A 17,675-nucleotide genomic window follows, 5' to 3' on the forward strand; every position below is an offset into this window, starting at 1 on the left:
AGTCCTCTGGAAGAGCAGTGAGTACTCACAACTGCTGAGCCATCTCTCCAGCCCCAATCAACCAGTATTCTATAAAGTATTTCTTTTCCTATAGCCAGCAGCAGTGCATATGAAACCATTATTTTATAAGATGAAGAGCTCTTAGGTCTCCCACCCACCAAATCACATGGTATTGCTTACCATTCCTGAAGCTCAGATACACAATATAGTCCTGTTTCTGTCTCACGCATGACACCAGCTTCTGTCTCCTCCAGTCAGGCACATTTTGCCAGGAGTTTCGCTGACTGTATGAGTAGCTGTAGAATCTCAGTGTCGACCTTTGCTAATAAAATTGGTTTCCGTGTCCACCTTCTCCCGCACCTTTTAAAGACGATGAGCAATTCTGTCTATACAGAGCGCCAACACTGGACGCATAGGCATGCCCTCCAAGTGCAGCCTACTTTTCTAAGCAGAAACCATTTTTCCCTAGCACTGTGTTATTTCAGCGGAGATTTCCTTTGGATAAATTTAGTATAGATGTGTTTGATAAACTGTCATTAAAAGTTATTTAAAAGATTATTTTATTATACAATAAACATCTCTCAACTTGCTCAAGCTCTTTCCCTAAAATAGCAATTTAACTGGACTTCTGGCAAATGCTAACTGAATAAAGAACCTAGTAATTGTGAGATGTTAAATTTAGCAATTAGTAGCCTTCAGTGTCAAATGCCAGGAAAGATCTTTAAGGAAAAAGGAAAAAAAAAAACACCCTGGTGATTCTTTGAAAGGAATTTGAAAGTATATATAATCATTTTTCCACTTGGCCCTTCTTTTCTTCTCCCCCAAAGAACCTGAAGCAGCCCCGTGGAAAGTTTAGAAATGGCCTTTTCTCTCCTCATCTCCCTGGTCAGCTATCTTTAGGGCCACTGGTCCACCAGACATCCCAGGAGTCTCCAGCCTCAACTCGGAGGTCCTCAGTTAGAACCGAGACTTCTCGCGTCCCACTGGCGCCCAGGTCTTCTGTGGAGCCCGTGGCTGATCCAGTTCTGAGGGTTTAGATTAGGTAGCAGGCACTCTCTGAGGGACAGTAATCCTGTTGGCAAAAGCGCGTGAATTCGTTCTCGACTGGATCCCCAGAAAGAGCAAAAGATTGATTTCTTGTACCAAGACAGGTTTGGCGACCAGCGGACTAAAGGGGAGGCTGGGTGTCTCAGGAGGTGGCAGTAGGAACACAGCCCCACCCACAAGACTGCCTGAAGGCACTAGGTGTAGGATGTGTTCTAGATAGGTCAGCAGTGGTGGCTTGCATCATTAACCCCAGCACTTGGGAGGCAGAAGACAGTGGATCTCTGTGAGTTCGAGGACAGCTAGGGATACACAGAGAAACTCTGTCTTGAAAACCCAAACAAATATTATTATTATTATTATTAATAATAATAATAAATAAAAGAAGTGGGTCTGTCTGAGATCCAACCTGTGAATTCAACTTTAATGGCTTGGGAGCCCTGGAAATCTTGAAGTGGGCTCATGCACCCATGCTGCCTTGGGGAAACCATTCTGGATTTGTGATTCAGCTCAGTTACCTTCCAGGCAAAGGGAAGAGTGGGATCAGCGACAAGGCTAGCTTTGTCCAGGAAGTCATAACTAGTTCTACGCTGGCACAGGGGAGTTGGTGGGGTGTGTTGGATTTGGGAAGGCAGAAGGGATGAATGACAGAGGGAAGACCTGTAAGATTGTAGAGGCCATCAATGTCCCAGTTCAGAAGGAGTTGGCAGCTGGGGGAGATCTGTGAGGAGGGGAGTGAGCAGTGGGCTGTAAAGGAAATGTGGGGACCAATGAGATGGCCCAGCAAATAGAAACCCCACTAAGCTCTGTCACCAGGTCCCACCAGATGGAAGGGAAAACCCACATCCTCCAGGTTGTACTCTGACTTCCCCATACATGCTGTGGCGCCGGTGGCATGCGTGTACCGTGCACAGGCACACACATGTAAATTAAAGTAACAAAATAATTTATAAAGGCAATATGCCTTTTTTCTTTTCTTTTTCTCTCTTTGATTTGTTTAGTTTTGTTTTGAGACAGGATTTCTCCGTGTAGCAACCCTGGCTGTCTTGGAACTCCTCTGTAGACTAGGCTGCTCTTGAACTCAGATCCTCTTGCCTTTGTGTACCGAGTTCTGGGATTAAAGGTTGTTTATTTTATTATTATTATTTTTTTTATATATAATTTGGGAAAAGGACCATTGTAGTGGTGCCTGCCAGCCTCGTTTGTGTTCCAGCTCCCAGTCCATCAGGCCCACCAGCCAACCTGCAGCTGCTCCTCACAGGGACAGCTACCCCAGTGCTGTGGACGAGATGCTGGGCCTCACACTGTGAGGAAAGGAATTTAGCACAGGCAAAATGATGGGCAGATGGGGAGGAGGGTTACCAGTGAGAAAGGGATGAAGGAAACACCCCCCCCCTCCCAGTTTTTTGAGACAGGATTTCTCTGTAGACTATTGCCCCATTTCACTGAGGTGAAGAATCAAGTCGGGATGGTGGTGCACACTGCCTGTGATCCCAGCACTTTGGGGGATCAGGAATTCAAGGTCATCTCAGCTATATTGCGAGCTTGAGGCTGGCTCTGGCTGCACAAGGCCTTTTGCTTCCTCCCTCCCTCCCTTCCTTTCTTTTTTTAATAATGAGGTATCAAGCTCACAGATTTGAAAAAGTTTACCCAGGTTAGATGCCCATCTGAGATCCACAACTACGTCTTCCAAGCCAGGCGTTTAGGATGAAGGCGAGAGGATCATGGTGAGCTTGAGGTTGGCCTAAGCGGTAGCCTGAGTTCATAACCAGCCTGTGAACATAGTGAAATCCTGTCTTAAAAACAAAATAAAGTCTCTGGCCTCAGACCCTGTAGGGTGTGTGTTTGGTTGGTTTTGTTTTGTTTTGTTTAGCAATTCAGAAGTTAGCATATGCAGCTCATTGGGTTTCTATATTTTTGTTGATCTTTAAAAAAGGAAGGGGAGTGGGAAAAAATGTATAGCTCAATGAAAACAAAAAATGTTAATTTTTTTAAAAAAAACTATGGTGAATACAACTTTGTTTTAAATATAATGATTCAGCAGGCAGACAAGAGCCCCACAGAGCAGGCCTCATAAAGCTGTTCTCTGACCTCCACTACGTTCCTGATCTCGGACACACATTTCACAATTTTAACGTAATCATTCAATAACATTAATTATTTACACAGTGTTTTACAATGACCTATTTTCAAATTTTTATGTCAACTCAGATTCCACCTATTATTGACCCCATTACCTTCCTCTTGCTGGACCTGTCTAGTCAAAGTCAAGCTCCTTTGTATAAATGGAATTATTTAATGTTTCCCGTCTATGTCTGGCTCCTTTGGGTGTCAGTACATTTGTAGGTGTGCTGGTTGAAAATACGCTCTAGACAGCTCAGGGCTGGCCTTGGAGCTGGAAGCTGGTTAGTTGAGCATTTCTAGAAGGTTGTAAGAGTTGTGACGGACTTGAGGAAGGCTCCTTAATTCACGGCCAGTTAAAGCCATGGTAAATGGCTAAACATAAGATATCTGATGTGTTTATAGGTATGACGGATTTGCATAGAACAGTACATAAAGTAGACCATGAGACTATATATAGCACAAACACAGCATTCTGCCTGTGGGACTAGTGTCCTTCAGTAGATGACAGGGATTTCAACCCCTGGGCCTGCTGCTTCTGGGATTACAAGCCTGTGTTGCACTGACTTCGCGGCTTCTTCCCTGTTTTTATTTTTTAAAATGAAATTAAATGTATTTCTGTTTTATTTTTACTGGCAAACCTAAGGTCTTGTTGTTACTAGACAAGTGTGCTTCTGACTTACATTCCAGCACCCTCCCCTTTCTTCTTTGGTGAGACTTGGCCAGAGAGGAGGCGCTAAGCTTTACCTAAGGGTAGCGTGAACCATTGCTACCCTGAGATGGCTGAGACACCCCAGGAGTCCTCACAGGGTTCCTGTGTGCCTCTCCTGCCCTGGAAAGCCACTGTGACAAACACACACATTTCCCCGACAAAGAGAGAGCCCCTTAGAGTATGAAGTTCATCTGCAGCATTGGTCATCCCGAGACAGAAGCTCGGAGCCTTGGTCTAAAGTCCTCCTGTTTCACAAACGAACCCCGCTTGTCATTGACTGCCCGCTTGTGAGTCCAGCACTCAGGAATAAGAGAGGGGTTGCTGAGGTCACATTTGCAGAGTCGTAAGGGCCTGTATCTCACCAGAAAGTCGACGGTGTGACTGTCTGCACCACTGAAACCCAGGCCTTTGTTACGACTCTTACCCTTGTGAAGTTTTTGTAGAAAAGAAAGCAGGCAAGCATAACCAGGACTGTGGGTGGTGGGTTCCTTGGGCGGCCTTGGGAATGCAGCACGGGCCCTGCATGGATGGATGCTCAGGGGAAGTGGAGTCAGGGGCCCCAAAGGCACTTGAGTGGCTGTTCAGTGAACTAGACTGAAGATGTCTGGGCACAGCTGGAGGGCATGGAGCTTTTAAGGATGCTTTCTACTCTTAAAGAGCCGCGTGCATTTTAAATGAAAGATGGTAAACAGTGGTGTAACATAAAAAGTGTGAACACGGCTCTAAGGAAGTTGATAGCAACACGACTCCACAAAAGAATGAAGAAGAAAGAGTGTATCCCAAAGCAGCGCTCCTGAGTTTGGGTTGGCATGGGGCTGTTATCCTATGGTCCAGCTGTTTTCTTGCATGATAAATAACCTTTGGGCTGGAGAGATGTGCACAGATGATGCTCACAGATGTTCATTGATCCTCCATATGCCCCATGTTTGCTTCTAGGCACCCACGTCAGGTGGCTCACAACTGCTTGTAACTACAGCTTCAGGGAATTCAGACAGCCACACAGACGCCGTTCTCTTGATTTGGCCTCAGTTTGCTCTGGGATATATGTCTCCCTGTCCTGCATCCAGGAGGGTGGGAAGGAGGCGGAACCCTGGGAAGTGTGGGGTAATGCAGTCCCTTGAACATCTTGTTATTTGAGGCAGGGTCTTCTGCTGCCTGGGTCCCTCATCCTGCTGCTACCTTTCAAGTGCTGAGATTATAGCTTTGACCCTCATTCTGCTTCTCACTACGGCACGTGTGTGCATGCACACATACAAGCATATTCAGTGCGGATGAATTTGAGTGTATATGTGGAATTGGGTCCCACCTTCCACCTTGTTTTTGAGGCAAGGTCTCTCGTTTCTGCTGGTACCCCAGGTCTCCAGGCTTGCTGGTCCTCAAGCTTCTTGTGCGATCTTCGTGTCTCCTGGCATCATGCCTCTTGGGATTACAGAGCCCACTACCGCATTTGAGTCTTGGGGTTCTAGGGATTCAAACTCAGGTCATCAGGTTTGCACAAGAAGCACTTTTATGGACCCTAACTGCAGTGTTGATTTAAACTTCTGTGAGTCTATAGGAAAACATTACAACTTTTCGGTTACTTATCTATAATAGTTTTGTTTAGTTTTACCATTTATAATGACTTTTAATATTGCCCCTTTTTTAGCCTTTGGACCTCTTACATTTCTAGGGGTGAGAAAGGCCCCTTGTCCTCCTGATTCAAGATAATGTTTTTCATTGTTTCTGTAAAGGTTGTGATATTTCTTTATTGGCATGAGGCATGCTGGGAACGTTTTCGTGTGTCTGTTATTTGCTGAGAATTATTTACGCAGCAGCAGACATGTGCCAGTGTTGTTTCTGTGACCGCAATAAAACCCCACAAGCAAAAGCAACTTGGAAGGAAGAAGGGTCTTACGTGGTTTACCCCCACCCCCCCACCCCAGTGTTCACAGTGAACATGGAGGCAGGACTGAGGCCGTCACTCTGGAGGAGTGCTGCCTACTGGCTTGCTCATCCTGCTTTCATAACCGACTCAGGGTCACCTGCCTGCTAGTGACTTTGCCCACAGTGAGCTGGGCCTCTTCACATCAATATTAATCCTCACAGATAGACCCACAGGCCAGTCTGATGGAGGCATTTTCTCACTTGAAGTCCCTTCCTCCCAGATGATCCCGGCTTCTGTCAAGTTGAGCTGCGCAGAAGTCCCCATATTGTTCCTGTGACATGGGACCGTGGCCTCTCCTCAGCCTCCAGGCCTGAGTGCAGTTGTCTGGTGGGCTGGCAGGCCTGGGAATGGACTCGCCGGAGGCACTAGCTCTGTCAGCACAGCTGCAGGCCACAGGATGGAAGGGAAGGAAAATGTCCCCGTGCAGGAAGTGGTGACCTGACCCTGAAGAGACAGTTTTCTTCCTGCCTGAGCTCCAGGGTCCCCTCACCCCTCACAAAGGAAGCAGATTCTTTAAAACTGTGCTTGCATTGGGTGGCTTCCTCACCTGGACCAGCTGGAACTCACAGGAATGTGGCCATCAGCAGGACAGCCACTAAGACCAGGCAGTCTTGGGCGTGTGTTCAGCAAACTTCCCCTGTGAATCAGTTTCCCTTCGCTCAGGTTTAAGCTGCTGCAGTGTTAGGAAACACCTAGGGAGGTGGTGGAAGTCGCCAACAGCCAGATGGGGACCTACTCAGGGAGCAGGAGTGGATATCTTCAGTGACGTAGATGGGGAGGCAGGGGGGTACAGTAGCCAGGAGTTCTCGATGCTCCGGCTTCAGACATGCCGGAGTGACACTGCATGAGACCTCCATTTCTCCAGAATGAAAGGAGCTGATGCTAATGCCTCCGAGTAACTCTAGACATAGCATGGACCAGTCACCTGCTACTGGCATTATGTCGTCTCTGTTTTATTGTGACTAGGAGTTAGCAACTGGAACTGAGAAGTAGACCTTCTGAACTCATATCCCAACTCTCATAAATAGCTGTGGGCCTGTAGGCCCAGCACCACGCAGGGTGGAGACAGGAGGCTGACCACTATCCTAGCTCCAGGTTCAGTGAGCAGAACACTATACATTCTCCTCTGCTTCTTGCTGCGCGCTCTCTCTCTCTCTCTCTCTCTCTCTCTCTCTCTCTCTGTCTCTCTCATGCACGAGCATATATATATATATATATATATATATATATATATATATATGTATGAGGTAGGAAAAGGGTTTGGTTGGTGAGTTTAGTGTATTTACATTGGGATAGAAAGCAAAATGGTTTTGTGAGTTGTACCAAGTAACTGATGTGGAGGAAATGGCCATGGTCTACAAAAGCCAGAACTGGGCGCAGCCCTGGTTTCTCCTTGCATTCCCAATACTTAGTACTGTTGGCTCTCTTTGCTGAACTGGTGATTTGTGTCTCCACCACCAAGGTAGATTCTCAGCCGGAGAGACAGATGGGCACGCGAGCCCCTCGTGCTTTCAGGGAGATTATAGGTCAGTTTCTGGTGTGCACTGGATAGAGTTACAACCAATAACTCAGAAGGATCGCATAAGAAATTGAGGTGATTTTTACAATTAAAAAGTTAATGATTGCCGGGCGATGGTGGCGCACGCCTTTAATTCCAGCACTCGGGAGGCAGAGGCAGGCGGATCTCTGTGAGTTCGAGGCCAGCCTGGTCTACAAGAGCTAATTCCAGGACAGGCTCCAAAACCACAGAGAAACCCTGTCTCGAAAAACCAAAAAAAAAAAAAAAAAAAAAAAAAGTTAATGCTTTTGTTTGTAAGATTTCCAGAAAATACCTGCAGAAGAAATAAGGCCATATTGAGATCATATGTCCCCAGGCTTCAAGCATGGCTCTTTGCTGTTTTACAGTCTTACTTGAAAATATCTCTGTAAACCGGGCGGTGGTGATACATACCTCTAATCCCAGCACTCAGAAGGCAGAGGCAGGCAGGGTTACACAGAGAGACCCTGTATTGAAAAAACAAAACAACAACCAAGGGGGAAAAAGAAATATCAGCCTTTGTGCATACGTTACTAGTTGTGCTGGAATTCCTGATTCCCAGAGTAGAGCTTCCCTTCCCAATACCTGCTTTGCCTCACTAGTAGGGAGAGAATGCGGCAGACCAGACCTTGAAAAGAGGGGTCGTCAGCAGGACTTTGGAAGCACCTAAGCTACTTGCCAAGGTGTGTGTGAGGTATGGTGAAGGGTGATTGCTAATAGAAGCGTTGGTTTTTCTTGTGTCTTTGTTACACACTGCCCCCATCCCCTGTTTCTCTCAGCTGGGCTGTGGTGGCACACACTTAGGAGGCAGAGACAGGTGGGTATCTGTGAGTTCGAGATCATTCTGGTCTACAGAGTGAGTTGCAGGGCAGCTAAGGCTAAAGAGAGAAACCCTGTCTCCAGCAAACAAGAGAAAGTTTCTCAGGGCTTGGGTCTTCCATGGCATGATTTTCCTGAGTAAAATTTCATCTAAAAAACAGCTCTCTGGTTTCTAATTCTCTGTCCTTTAGTTTATTGCGGTAAATAATTGAGCGCTCTAAAAGCTGGAACTGAAGGCCCCTCCCCCACGCGCCGCACTTAGGGTCTCTGCCTTTGCAGGAGCTGGGATAGGGGTAGGCAGTGTTTGGATGGAACTCTGTGTGACAAGGGGTGGGGATTCTTAGGGCTTGGTGTTGTTTTGTATGTTTCTTTCCTGTGGTTTATTTCCACTCGGGAGGCAGGATGCTTCATTTACTAACTGCAAGTGCGTGGCTGTCTGCTAGTCCTGGGCTGGGCTTGGGCACCTGGAGTAAGAACTCACCTCCCAGGAGGCCGTCTGATTGGCTTGGGAGGGTAGGAGTGCAGTGGAAAGCAAGGGAGTCTACGGGTCCCAGCCTGGGAGAAGAAGCATCCACTGTAGAGCTAACAATAAGCCAGCTGACCTGAGAGAGCAGTCCTGCAGGCCTGGGAGGGAGGGAGGCTGGCAGGCAGGTAGGCAGAGCTTAGACCACCGGGAAAACAGGAAATCCAGGGCTTGTTAGACCATCCTGGGAGTCAAGGCGGCTTCACGGGGGCTTTAAAAGGGGGGTGTCATGAGGCCAAGTTGTGTACTTCAGTTACACTGGCTTCTGAAGTAGCAAGCTAGACAGTCTCAAGAGACCAACTCTAATGCAGGGTGGGTGGCTGAAGTCGGAGTGCAGGGTAACGTTGAATCCAGGCCCAGAGAGAAAGCAAGGCGACAATCTCAGGCAAGCAATCAGTTGAGCATTGTATTGTGCAGCATTTCCAAATAGAACCTTCCAGGCGACAAAATTAATACCAATCAAAGGTTCCTTTAAAGGTTCTCCGGGGACCTGAAGCTTGGTCTTCTCTTTCTTTTCTCCATCTTGTTAGCTTGAATGGAGAAGTGATGGTTAGGGAATGGGTCACTGCTCTCCGGACTCTCCCTGCCCCTTCAACAGGCTTTGCTCTGTAGTCCTGTCATATTAGCCAGCAGAAAGACATCATCCCGGGATGTTTTAAGAGACTTTTGGCCTGGAAAGATGGCTTCTAGGTGGAGGTTGTGTCCCCGGCACCAGCTGTCTCCGGTCGTTCAGGGAACCATAAATCCCTTCTTGGAAGTGGGTAGAGGGACTGCATGTGCTCAGCCCAGCACCGCCTAGTCTAACGTCCCGCTCTGCTGGGCGGGCTGCGCTTGTGCAGATGCCTGCAGGAATTGTGGATGTGGGAGAGGTCACATGCCAGGATGAAAGTGTAGGCAGACTTGGAAATCTCAACTTCATCAGGCAGATGGAGATCGAAACCTGAGTTCATCTTCATTGTTCCCTCTTCCCCCGTTTAATGCTCTGTCTCGTAGGCATAATAAACCAGCTGACTTGAGAAGTCTACCCCGTCAAGACAGTTCCCCAGTCCAGCATCCCAGTGCTTTATGACTGCACCGAAAAATAAACGACCAGAGAATCATTTCACCTCTTAAAAGTCATTTATACTTAGGGGTTAGATGGCTCAGCAGTTAGAGAGATGGCTAGGCTGCTATTCTGGGGGACCTGGGTTCAATTCCCAGCACCCACATGGCAGCTCACATCTGTCTGTAACTCCAGTCCCAGGGCATCTGATACCTTCACACCAGTGCACATAAAATAAATTTAAATGAATTATTTAACATCATCATTTACACTTAAAGAATGGGGTTAGGTGGGATTTCTCCCTCTTTAAAGTGTTTGCAGAGCCACTGAAAACCTCACCTTTGTCTAAGAAGGGAGCCTGGGCCCTGGTGGGTGTGGCCTGCGTTCTTTCTGCCTCCTGAGGCTTCCAGCTTCCCTGGAGGTGGATGGGGCAGCTTTCCCCCCAGTCATCCTGTTACAGTGTGACTGGGGACCACAGACTAGCTGCAGCCAAGCGTGGCTCTCTCCTGGCTTCTACCAGTTGGTACCGGTCGGCACAGCAGGCCGGATAAGCATGAGCTAGGTGTGAGTGCACTAGGGCTAGGGCGTGAGACTCTCTTGACTTTTATAAAAGACATGGTGTCTTAAAATAGCCTGGTAGCTAAAATAACAACAACAACAATAATAGCTTGCCATTTCTGAGAGCAGTTTTTTAAAATTTAAGGTCCCCGTTTTTTGGCAGCAGCGAGTTTCCACTAGCCAGGCTCCCACAAGAACGATTCTAATGGAAAGCAGGAGGTCCCTTCATGACCGGAAATGCAGGATCTGCAGGACTTTCAGCCCTCTGAGGGATTCCCCGAGCCTTGGGCCACAACCCAGGCCTTGAAGTAGATGCATGGACTTGGCAATTTTTGTTTATTGTTTCCCTGGCCGATAGCACTAATCAGTTGTACACTCAGCGGTTAGTGCTGGTCTCAGCCACCTTGATGCTCAGTCTGTCTCTCACCTGGGTTTTAACTGTCCTTTTTCTGTGAGATGGTGTGGGGAGAAGGGGGGAGGTCAGCCGTGGTGCATTTAGCTGGTGTTGGGAACAGCAGGAACTACCTCTGTGTGTTAGCCAACCACCCTGCCATGTAGGGGAAGCTCTGCCCATGCAGAACCTGCCTCCTCCCCGTGCCTGTCTCATGCGCACTTAATGGTTGCTCTGCGGAGCAGAGCCGTACCCACGACACCCAGCACTGTGGTTTGCTCTCCTCAGTGCTCTTCCCTTATTGGTGGTCCTGGCTAGATCCAGTGCTTCTAGGGCTGGGGAGGACAGAGGGTGACAGGCTCCTGGGAGGTGACTCTTGACCTCAGGTCACACACCCCCTAGATTTCTGGGTCATCCGGCGAGGCAGTTACTAATGGCTTTTTACAGTCACCCCATCCTGCCTCCCTCAGCTGTCTGGGGAAGCGTCCTCCGTATACTTGGTTTCAGATGTTGACAGGTGAGAAAAGCAAATATTGAGATTGCTGCTTTCCAGAGCCCATCGAGCTGCAGTGCTGCCTGCACCGAGCTTGCTGGTGCGCCTGCCTCTACTTTTTTTAACAGATTGCTTCCCGGTGCACTGGGCAGTCAGGCAAGTGACCTTCCGTCTGGCAACTGCGGCTTGACCCAAATAGATTCTGAGCTATACAGTGAGCTGTTAGACCAAGCAGTCAGAGCAAACAGCTGCTGTAGACCTTCCTCTTACATCTCTCGGGAGCCTAACTTTAACTGAGACGTTTGAGATTCTTCACTTGTCTGAGTTTGTAATGCCCTAGGTGTCCTGTGGTCCTAGTATTTGGCCCTGCACTTCTGACACAGTATGGAAGGTGCTTTATCATGGCCTGTTTGCCCGTAGCAATACTGACGGCCTGTTGGGGTCCTACCAGTAACCCTTGTTCTCTGAAAGGCACCCAGAGGTTCTCATGGGATGTCTCCTGCTCGCTCTCTCTTCCTTCCATCCCTCAGGGGACCACACACTCTTTCAGCAGGAAATTCCCACTGTTGTTGGGCCCCGGCTACAGTTGGAGAAACAACCTCACTGGGCAGGGAGTACATACGAGCCTTATTTGTTCCAAACTTCCGGTCCCTTTGCTTAGAGTTTGGGGAACCAAAGCCAAGGGGTCTTTACCAGAATGAGAGTAACTGGACCCCTGCCGTCGATCTGGGCTCGGGGTTGCTGGTGGTTGTGTTTTCTGAGGTGGGAGCCACGGTTTGGGACGCACTAACTCTTCCCTATTCTTTTCTTGCAGATGAGCTCACAGTGCCTGCACTTTACCCCAGTAGCCCTGAAGTGTGGGCCCCGTACCCTCTGTACCCAGCGGAGTTAGCGCCTGCTCTGCCTCCTCCTGCTGCTTTCACCTATCCCGCCTCACTGCATGCCCAGGTAATTTATACCCATCGGCCACCACGTCACTCACTCCACCACCAGTCCTCTCCGACCTGGTCCCCCAGAGCACACCACGTGACTAACACCTATCCAGCTAACAGGTCCACCTTCAGTAAGTGAATGATCCCCTCCGGAACTTACGAGGACCGTCTGTCAGCCATGATCCCACCCCACTGCCTGATGTCTCCCCCAAAGGACACCTCTCTCTTCTTAATGATCTCACCCTCATCTCACACGCAAAGACCGGGGCAGGCTTCCCCCCTTGGCTCCCAGACAGCAAAAAGGGCATCACAGGAGCATAAGGGTGTGTGTGTGCGTGTGAGCCTGTGTGTGTTGTGAAAGGGAAGCATGTACTCGAGGCACGAGTTTTAATGTGTGTTTGGTATGCGTGCAGAAAAAGACTCCTGCTCTCTTGTCCGCAGGGAGGTGAGGGACTGGAGGGAGGCTTCCAAGAGGAAGCCTGGTCCTCCACACGGTGCAGGGAAGACTGCCATGTGAGGAAAGGTACTTGTCAGGGGCATGTCTCTGTAGTTTGCTTGCTCAGTTAAAAAAAAGAAAAAGCTTGAGCTTTATAAACAAGCGCCTGCTTCTCCCCAAATACAGAGAGAGGCATCCCAAGTGCGTTCTCTCCCCTGGAGGCCACGGGTCCCTGCAGTCTGCCTCGTGTGAGGGTAACAGTGAGAGCTGAGCTTCACCCTCGGAAAGTAAAATACAGATTCTGTTGTCTTGCTACATATGCCATTCAACCTGGCCTCTTAAAAATTACCAGGCAGCTGGGCGGTGGTGGCGCCTTTAATCCCAGCACTCGGGAAGCAGAGGCAGGCGGATCTCTGTGAGTTTGAGACCGGCCTGGTCTACAAGAGCTAATTCCAGGACAGGCTCCAAAACCACAGAGAAACCCTGTCTCAAAAAACCAAAAAAAAAAAAAAAAAAAAAAAAAAACCAGGCAATCAGCTGGCAAGATGACTCATTGGGCAAAGGCCCAACAGCTTGAGTTCAAACCCCAGGACCCACGTGGTGGAAAAGAGAACTGACTTCTGCTAGTTAGATGTCCTCTGCCCTCCACACACGTGTGCAGGCGGCATGCACACTAAATAAATTCAATAAATCTTCTTAGATTATCAGGCTCATCAGGTGGAGTGTGTGTTCATTTTGCCTGGTATTTGTTTCCAAGACTGGATGTACCTGTAGGTACAGCGAATGTACCCAAGCCACCGGGTCAGGACTCCTGTAGGCACCTGTGCTTTTTGCCTGCGCTGCTCTCCCGGGCATCCCGACTCCAGGCAGGCAGAGCTCCAAGGGAAGCCCTCGTGTGGTGTCCTGTGCCCTGGGAACAGAAACTGCCCTCTGCGGGGAGAAAGCAGCTTGGAAAGTGAGAAGTGCAGAGACCGTGATGGTCGCCTTGGTACAGGAAACAAATCCAAGTCAAGAACTAGACATGCCTTCTGCCTTTCCACCCTCTGCCTGGCGTTTCTGCATCAGTGTTTGTTAACTCTCATGCCTAGGTACAGGCAGGAGCAGCTAGGTTGTGGCTGTCTTTAGCGGAGTCATTAATGTTTTTGTGCTGTGGATAACTTTATTGACAACAAAGACCAACTGCAAACCCCTCTTGTGCACCCCACACCTCATGTGCAGGCATGGCCCCTCTCATATGGCGCAGGAGCAGAGCAACAGACAGTCGGGGGCGTTAGTGGTTTGTGCCATGAAACCATGCAAGGTTGCACAGAGTCTTTTGAGCATGTGCGGCTTCGGGTAGAAAGCCATTCACTGCCGCCTGGAGAGTCAAGACTTGACAATGTCCAGAAAGACCTGGGAAGACTGGCTTGCTTTGGTCGTGATGTGGCATGAAATCTGGAGTGATCTGTAGGATACAGAGGGTGAAGGTTCTAACAAGGGGCTCAAGGAGATTTAGGAAGCCTACGTCACTGTGAGAAAGGATGGAGAGATTAGATGGATCGTGGCCGCATGCCTCACCCACATCGCTCCTCTTAGCTCAGCCCTCAGCCCTAGACCTGGCGGAACTCCGATCTGCTGGTGGTGAAATCTGTGTCTTGAGTCTCACTTCTTTGGACTCATTTAAATGAACAGACTCGTCCATGTTGGAGTGAACTGGTAGAAACTTTGCAGACAACTGGTCCAGCCCGTTGCACAGCTGAGGAAACGGGGAGTTGCCCAAGTCACAGTGGCTCCCTGGTTCTAGAGCAGGTTTGTCACCTGCTTCCCTTGCTGACTTAGACAGCAAGGTGCTGGCTCACCACAGGCTTTTTCCTCTTAATGGAATTTTGGTGAGGCCTCGCTCCAGTGACTGCTTAGGGTTTTGGAGGCCAAGATGGCTTCTGAGAATCCTCACTGGAGGGGAGCAGAGTTAGGGGCCCCTTCCTAGGTGCCTGGGGTTTTGTTTTGGAAACTTGAGTGCTTTGGAGCGTCTTCTAATTTTGCTTTTTTTTTATTTTTTACAATGTTGTGCTTTGTTTTGAGACATGGATTTTTTTTTTTTCTTCTAGTGTTTCTCTCCAGAGGCAAAGCCCAACACACCTGTCTTTTGTCCACTTCTCCAGCAAATTAGATTTGTCTCTGGGAATGTGTTTGTCACATATCAACCTACTGCAGACCAGCAGAGGGAGCTCCCATGTTGAATTTGTTAGCAGACCCCCCCCCCGCCCCTTATTTTGCAAAAGACCTATTTCTTGATGATATTTGAGAGATTTCAATAAAAATTTTAATCAGAGCAAAAAAAAATATGATCTCAAGTAGATTACAGAGTTTGTGTTTTCATGGATGGCGCTGCGGTTGTGGAGCCAAGTTAACCTCTGGCTGAGGTTTGTGAGAAACTGGCCCGTAGAAGCTAGGTTGCGTGTTCCGTGGGAGCAGACCCCAAAAGAGCACCCCAGAAGACTGCGCCCAGCGCCAGGCCTTCACCGATGCCGCTTCTGTCTTCTTGAGCTCCGAAACCACCCCGAGCTTCATGCCAGAAGATCCTCGTGCCTACAGGTCATCGGCCACCAGAAGTTCTTGCTTCAGCACCAACAAGGCTGCCGTGTCCAGCTAGTGGACACAAGCTCCTGTAATCCCCAGCACTTGGGAGGCAGAGTCCTAGCCAGCCTGGGCTTTAGTGAGATATTCTCTCCACTCCCACCCTCTCCAATTGGATAAAGTAACAGAACAGCACAGCCAGTGTCCAGTTTCCAACATTAGTGTTTTTACATGGCCATTGGTTTGCCCTGCAGGTCTCTGATGTTCGAAATGTCCATTCTGTGCATCATTGGCTAGAAGGGGTGTGTTTCGTCTTCCCTTTCTGGAAAGGCAAAGGCAGCACACAGACCCTCCCGCCACCACTGTTCACATCCTTGCCATTGGGTCTGACTTCATATTGCTGTGGCAGAAAATGAAACCTGCTGGTCCCACCACAGGGCAGAAGTGGAACCCTGTGCCCATCAGAGGCAGCCCCAGAGTTCTCAGGGAAATGGCTGAGAATGCCCCGCGTGCTGCTACTTCAGGGGACTCTTATTCCTGTGCCACCATGCTCTCCAACTCATTGCTGCTGCCAGTCGCTCGCTGCAGTGAAGCCTCACCCGCGGACAGGGACAGGCACTTTGAAAATTAGAACAGACTTCCTGGGGCGTGCCCCAGGAGATAGCCAGCCCTGTGACACGCTGGGAAAATTCAGAACTTGTCTATGGGAAAAGAGCCACAGGCAAACACAGTAGAGATCACAAAGGGACAGATGGCCCCAGAGGCAGTGTGGGCACTGCAAGTTTGTGTCCATTGTCAGTATAGCTGGGCGTTTACTCAGCGAGGCGCAGCTTTTTTTTTTCTTCCAATTTTTATGTGCATATATGTGGGCGCACACGCACGTGGAGGTGTGAGGCCGATGAAGGAGCTCATTCTCAATCAGCCTGCAACCTTAATTTCCGATGTCTCCGAGCTTCAGGAACATGGGGCTAAGAATTCTTAGTTATAAAGCTTTAATAATGTCTAGTACATCATAGTGACTTAGTAAATGTTGGCTGTTTGGATTTTGTGTGTGTGTGTGTTGCTTTTTAGTTTTTCTTCAGCCTTTTTTTTTTTTTTTGCGGAGATAGGACAGGGAATAGAACATTCTAGGCGAGCATTTCACCACTGAGTTGTTTCAGCCCCCCTCCCCCCCCCCACCAAATTTAGACTCTACTGGGGCCATTTCAAGGAATATTTGAACTTGAACTTTCTGCAGGAAGGAAACCTAGGACTCAGCTCAAGCTGCAGACAGCTTCTGTCCTCCCTTCGGGCATGATGGGAGGACAGAAGCTGTCTGCAGAGGCAGGATGACAGGAGAGACAGGCAGTAGATGTTGGCCCGGTGACAGCTCCTCCCAGCAGTGTGGTCCTCAGCGCCACCTCTTAGACCACTTCTCCCGCAGCCAAGGCAGGACACACCCACTGTAGAAGTCCTCTCCTAAGAGGGGGCATCAGGACGCTGGAAATCCAGAGAGCAGCATGGTGCTTGTTGATCCACACAGCTCCCCCCTTCTGTCAGTTAAGCTGCTGAAGAGGAAAGAGAAAGGCGCCTGGGTTCTGGGACCTTCCCACGCTCCTCACACCTTCTGGTTCTTGACTCCGAGGTCACGTCTGGCACACTGGAAAGCTAGACTGTAGAGCTGTGACCGGAGCCCAGGGATCATATCATGTTCCTAGCTAAGACATCCTCTCTTCTTGTGACCCTTTCACTGTCTCAGGGTTTGAGCCCCCATCCACTACCATCACCCCCCCCCCCCAAAAAAAACACCCTAGAAATCCGCTTCTTTGGCACTGGTTCTGGGATAAGAGCTCAGGGAGTCTCCTTCAGTGGGCACAGCAGAGCTGTGTTTCTTTGATGCCTGTAATGTTAGGTGCCCTAAGCATGTCCTCACCACCCCCATGTGAAACTAAACCCTGGGTATCTGCACCTGCAAGGTTGTCCTGAGCACTGATGAAGCCCAGGCCTGAGTCTCCGAGAGCCGTGCCCCTAAATGCTCTGATGCAATCACCTCCTCGGAGCAGTGTCATGGGGAGGACCAGAGGTCCTACCACCCCATTAGGACTCTCAGCAACCCACGCAGGAGAGATGGGGTCGAGCTTGGTTGTTGAGTACTCTCCTCCCATGCAGGAGGCCATGGGTTCCATCTCCAGCAACGCATAAACTGGACATGGTTGCTCTTGCCTGTGATCCCCCAGCATTTAGGACGGAGAGGCAGGAAGATCACTAGTTCAAGACACAACTCTCCCGAAAAGCAACAGTCATTTGTTGTTTGGTTTTTGAAATAGGGCCTCACTCAGCCCAAGCTGTCCTCAGATTTATGATTCTTCTTAATTACTACGGTTTTTGTGTGTCAGTGAAGTGTGTGTGTTTGGATATATGTACGGTGGTGTACACTCAGAAGTGAGAGGCAACTTCGTGGAATCTGTCCGTTCTCTCTTTCCACCCTTGCGTGAACCCCAGGGTTTGATCTTGGGTTTTCAGTCTTGCAGGGCAACCACTCTTCCATTTCACCAGCCCCACAAAAAGGATTTTTTTTTTTTTTAATGACAGTTGATACTCACTCTGT

The 17,675-nt window shown here is 49.0% G+C and overlaps 1 protein-coding gene across 5 annotated transcripts in view; it reads left to right on the plus strand.

Moving 5' to 3' along the window:
- Rbpms (RNA binding protein, mRNA processing factor) overlaps window positions 1–17,675 on the plus strand; it is a 146,832-nt gene that overhangs the window by 115,200 nt on the left and 13,957 nt on the right. For 2 of the 5 annotated variants that reach the window (XR_005976311.1, XM_041673925.1), the window contains exon 6: window positions 11,979–12,112. The exons of 2 other annotated variants lie outside the window; for them this stretch is intronic. Coding sequence is in view for 2 of the 3 variants with exons in the window: in XM_041673925.1 (XP_041529859.1) it covers window positions 11,979–12,112 (134 nt within the window). In the remaining variant the exon portion in view is untranslated. Of the gene's footprint in view, window positions 1–11,978; window positions 12,113–14,619; window positions 14,858–17,675 lie in introns of those variants that run through there. One more of the 5 variants, XM_041673924.1, reaches the window with a different exon arrangement.

This window comes from Microtus oregoni, unplaced genomic scaffold (genome assembly GCF_018167655.1).
Source record: "Microtus oregoni isolate MIOR12 unplaced genomic scaffold, Mior012 000024F_ref0000369, whole genome shotgun sequence".
Taxonomy (NCBI): Eukaryota; Metazoa; Chordata; class Mammalia; order Rodentia; family Cricetidae; genus Microtus; species Microtus oregoni.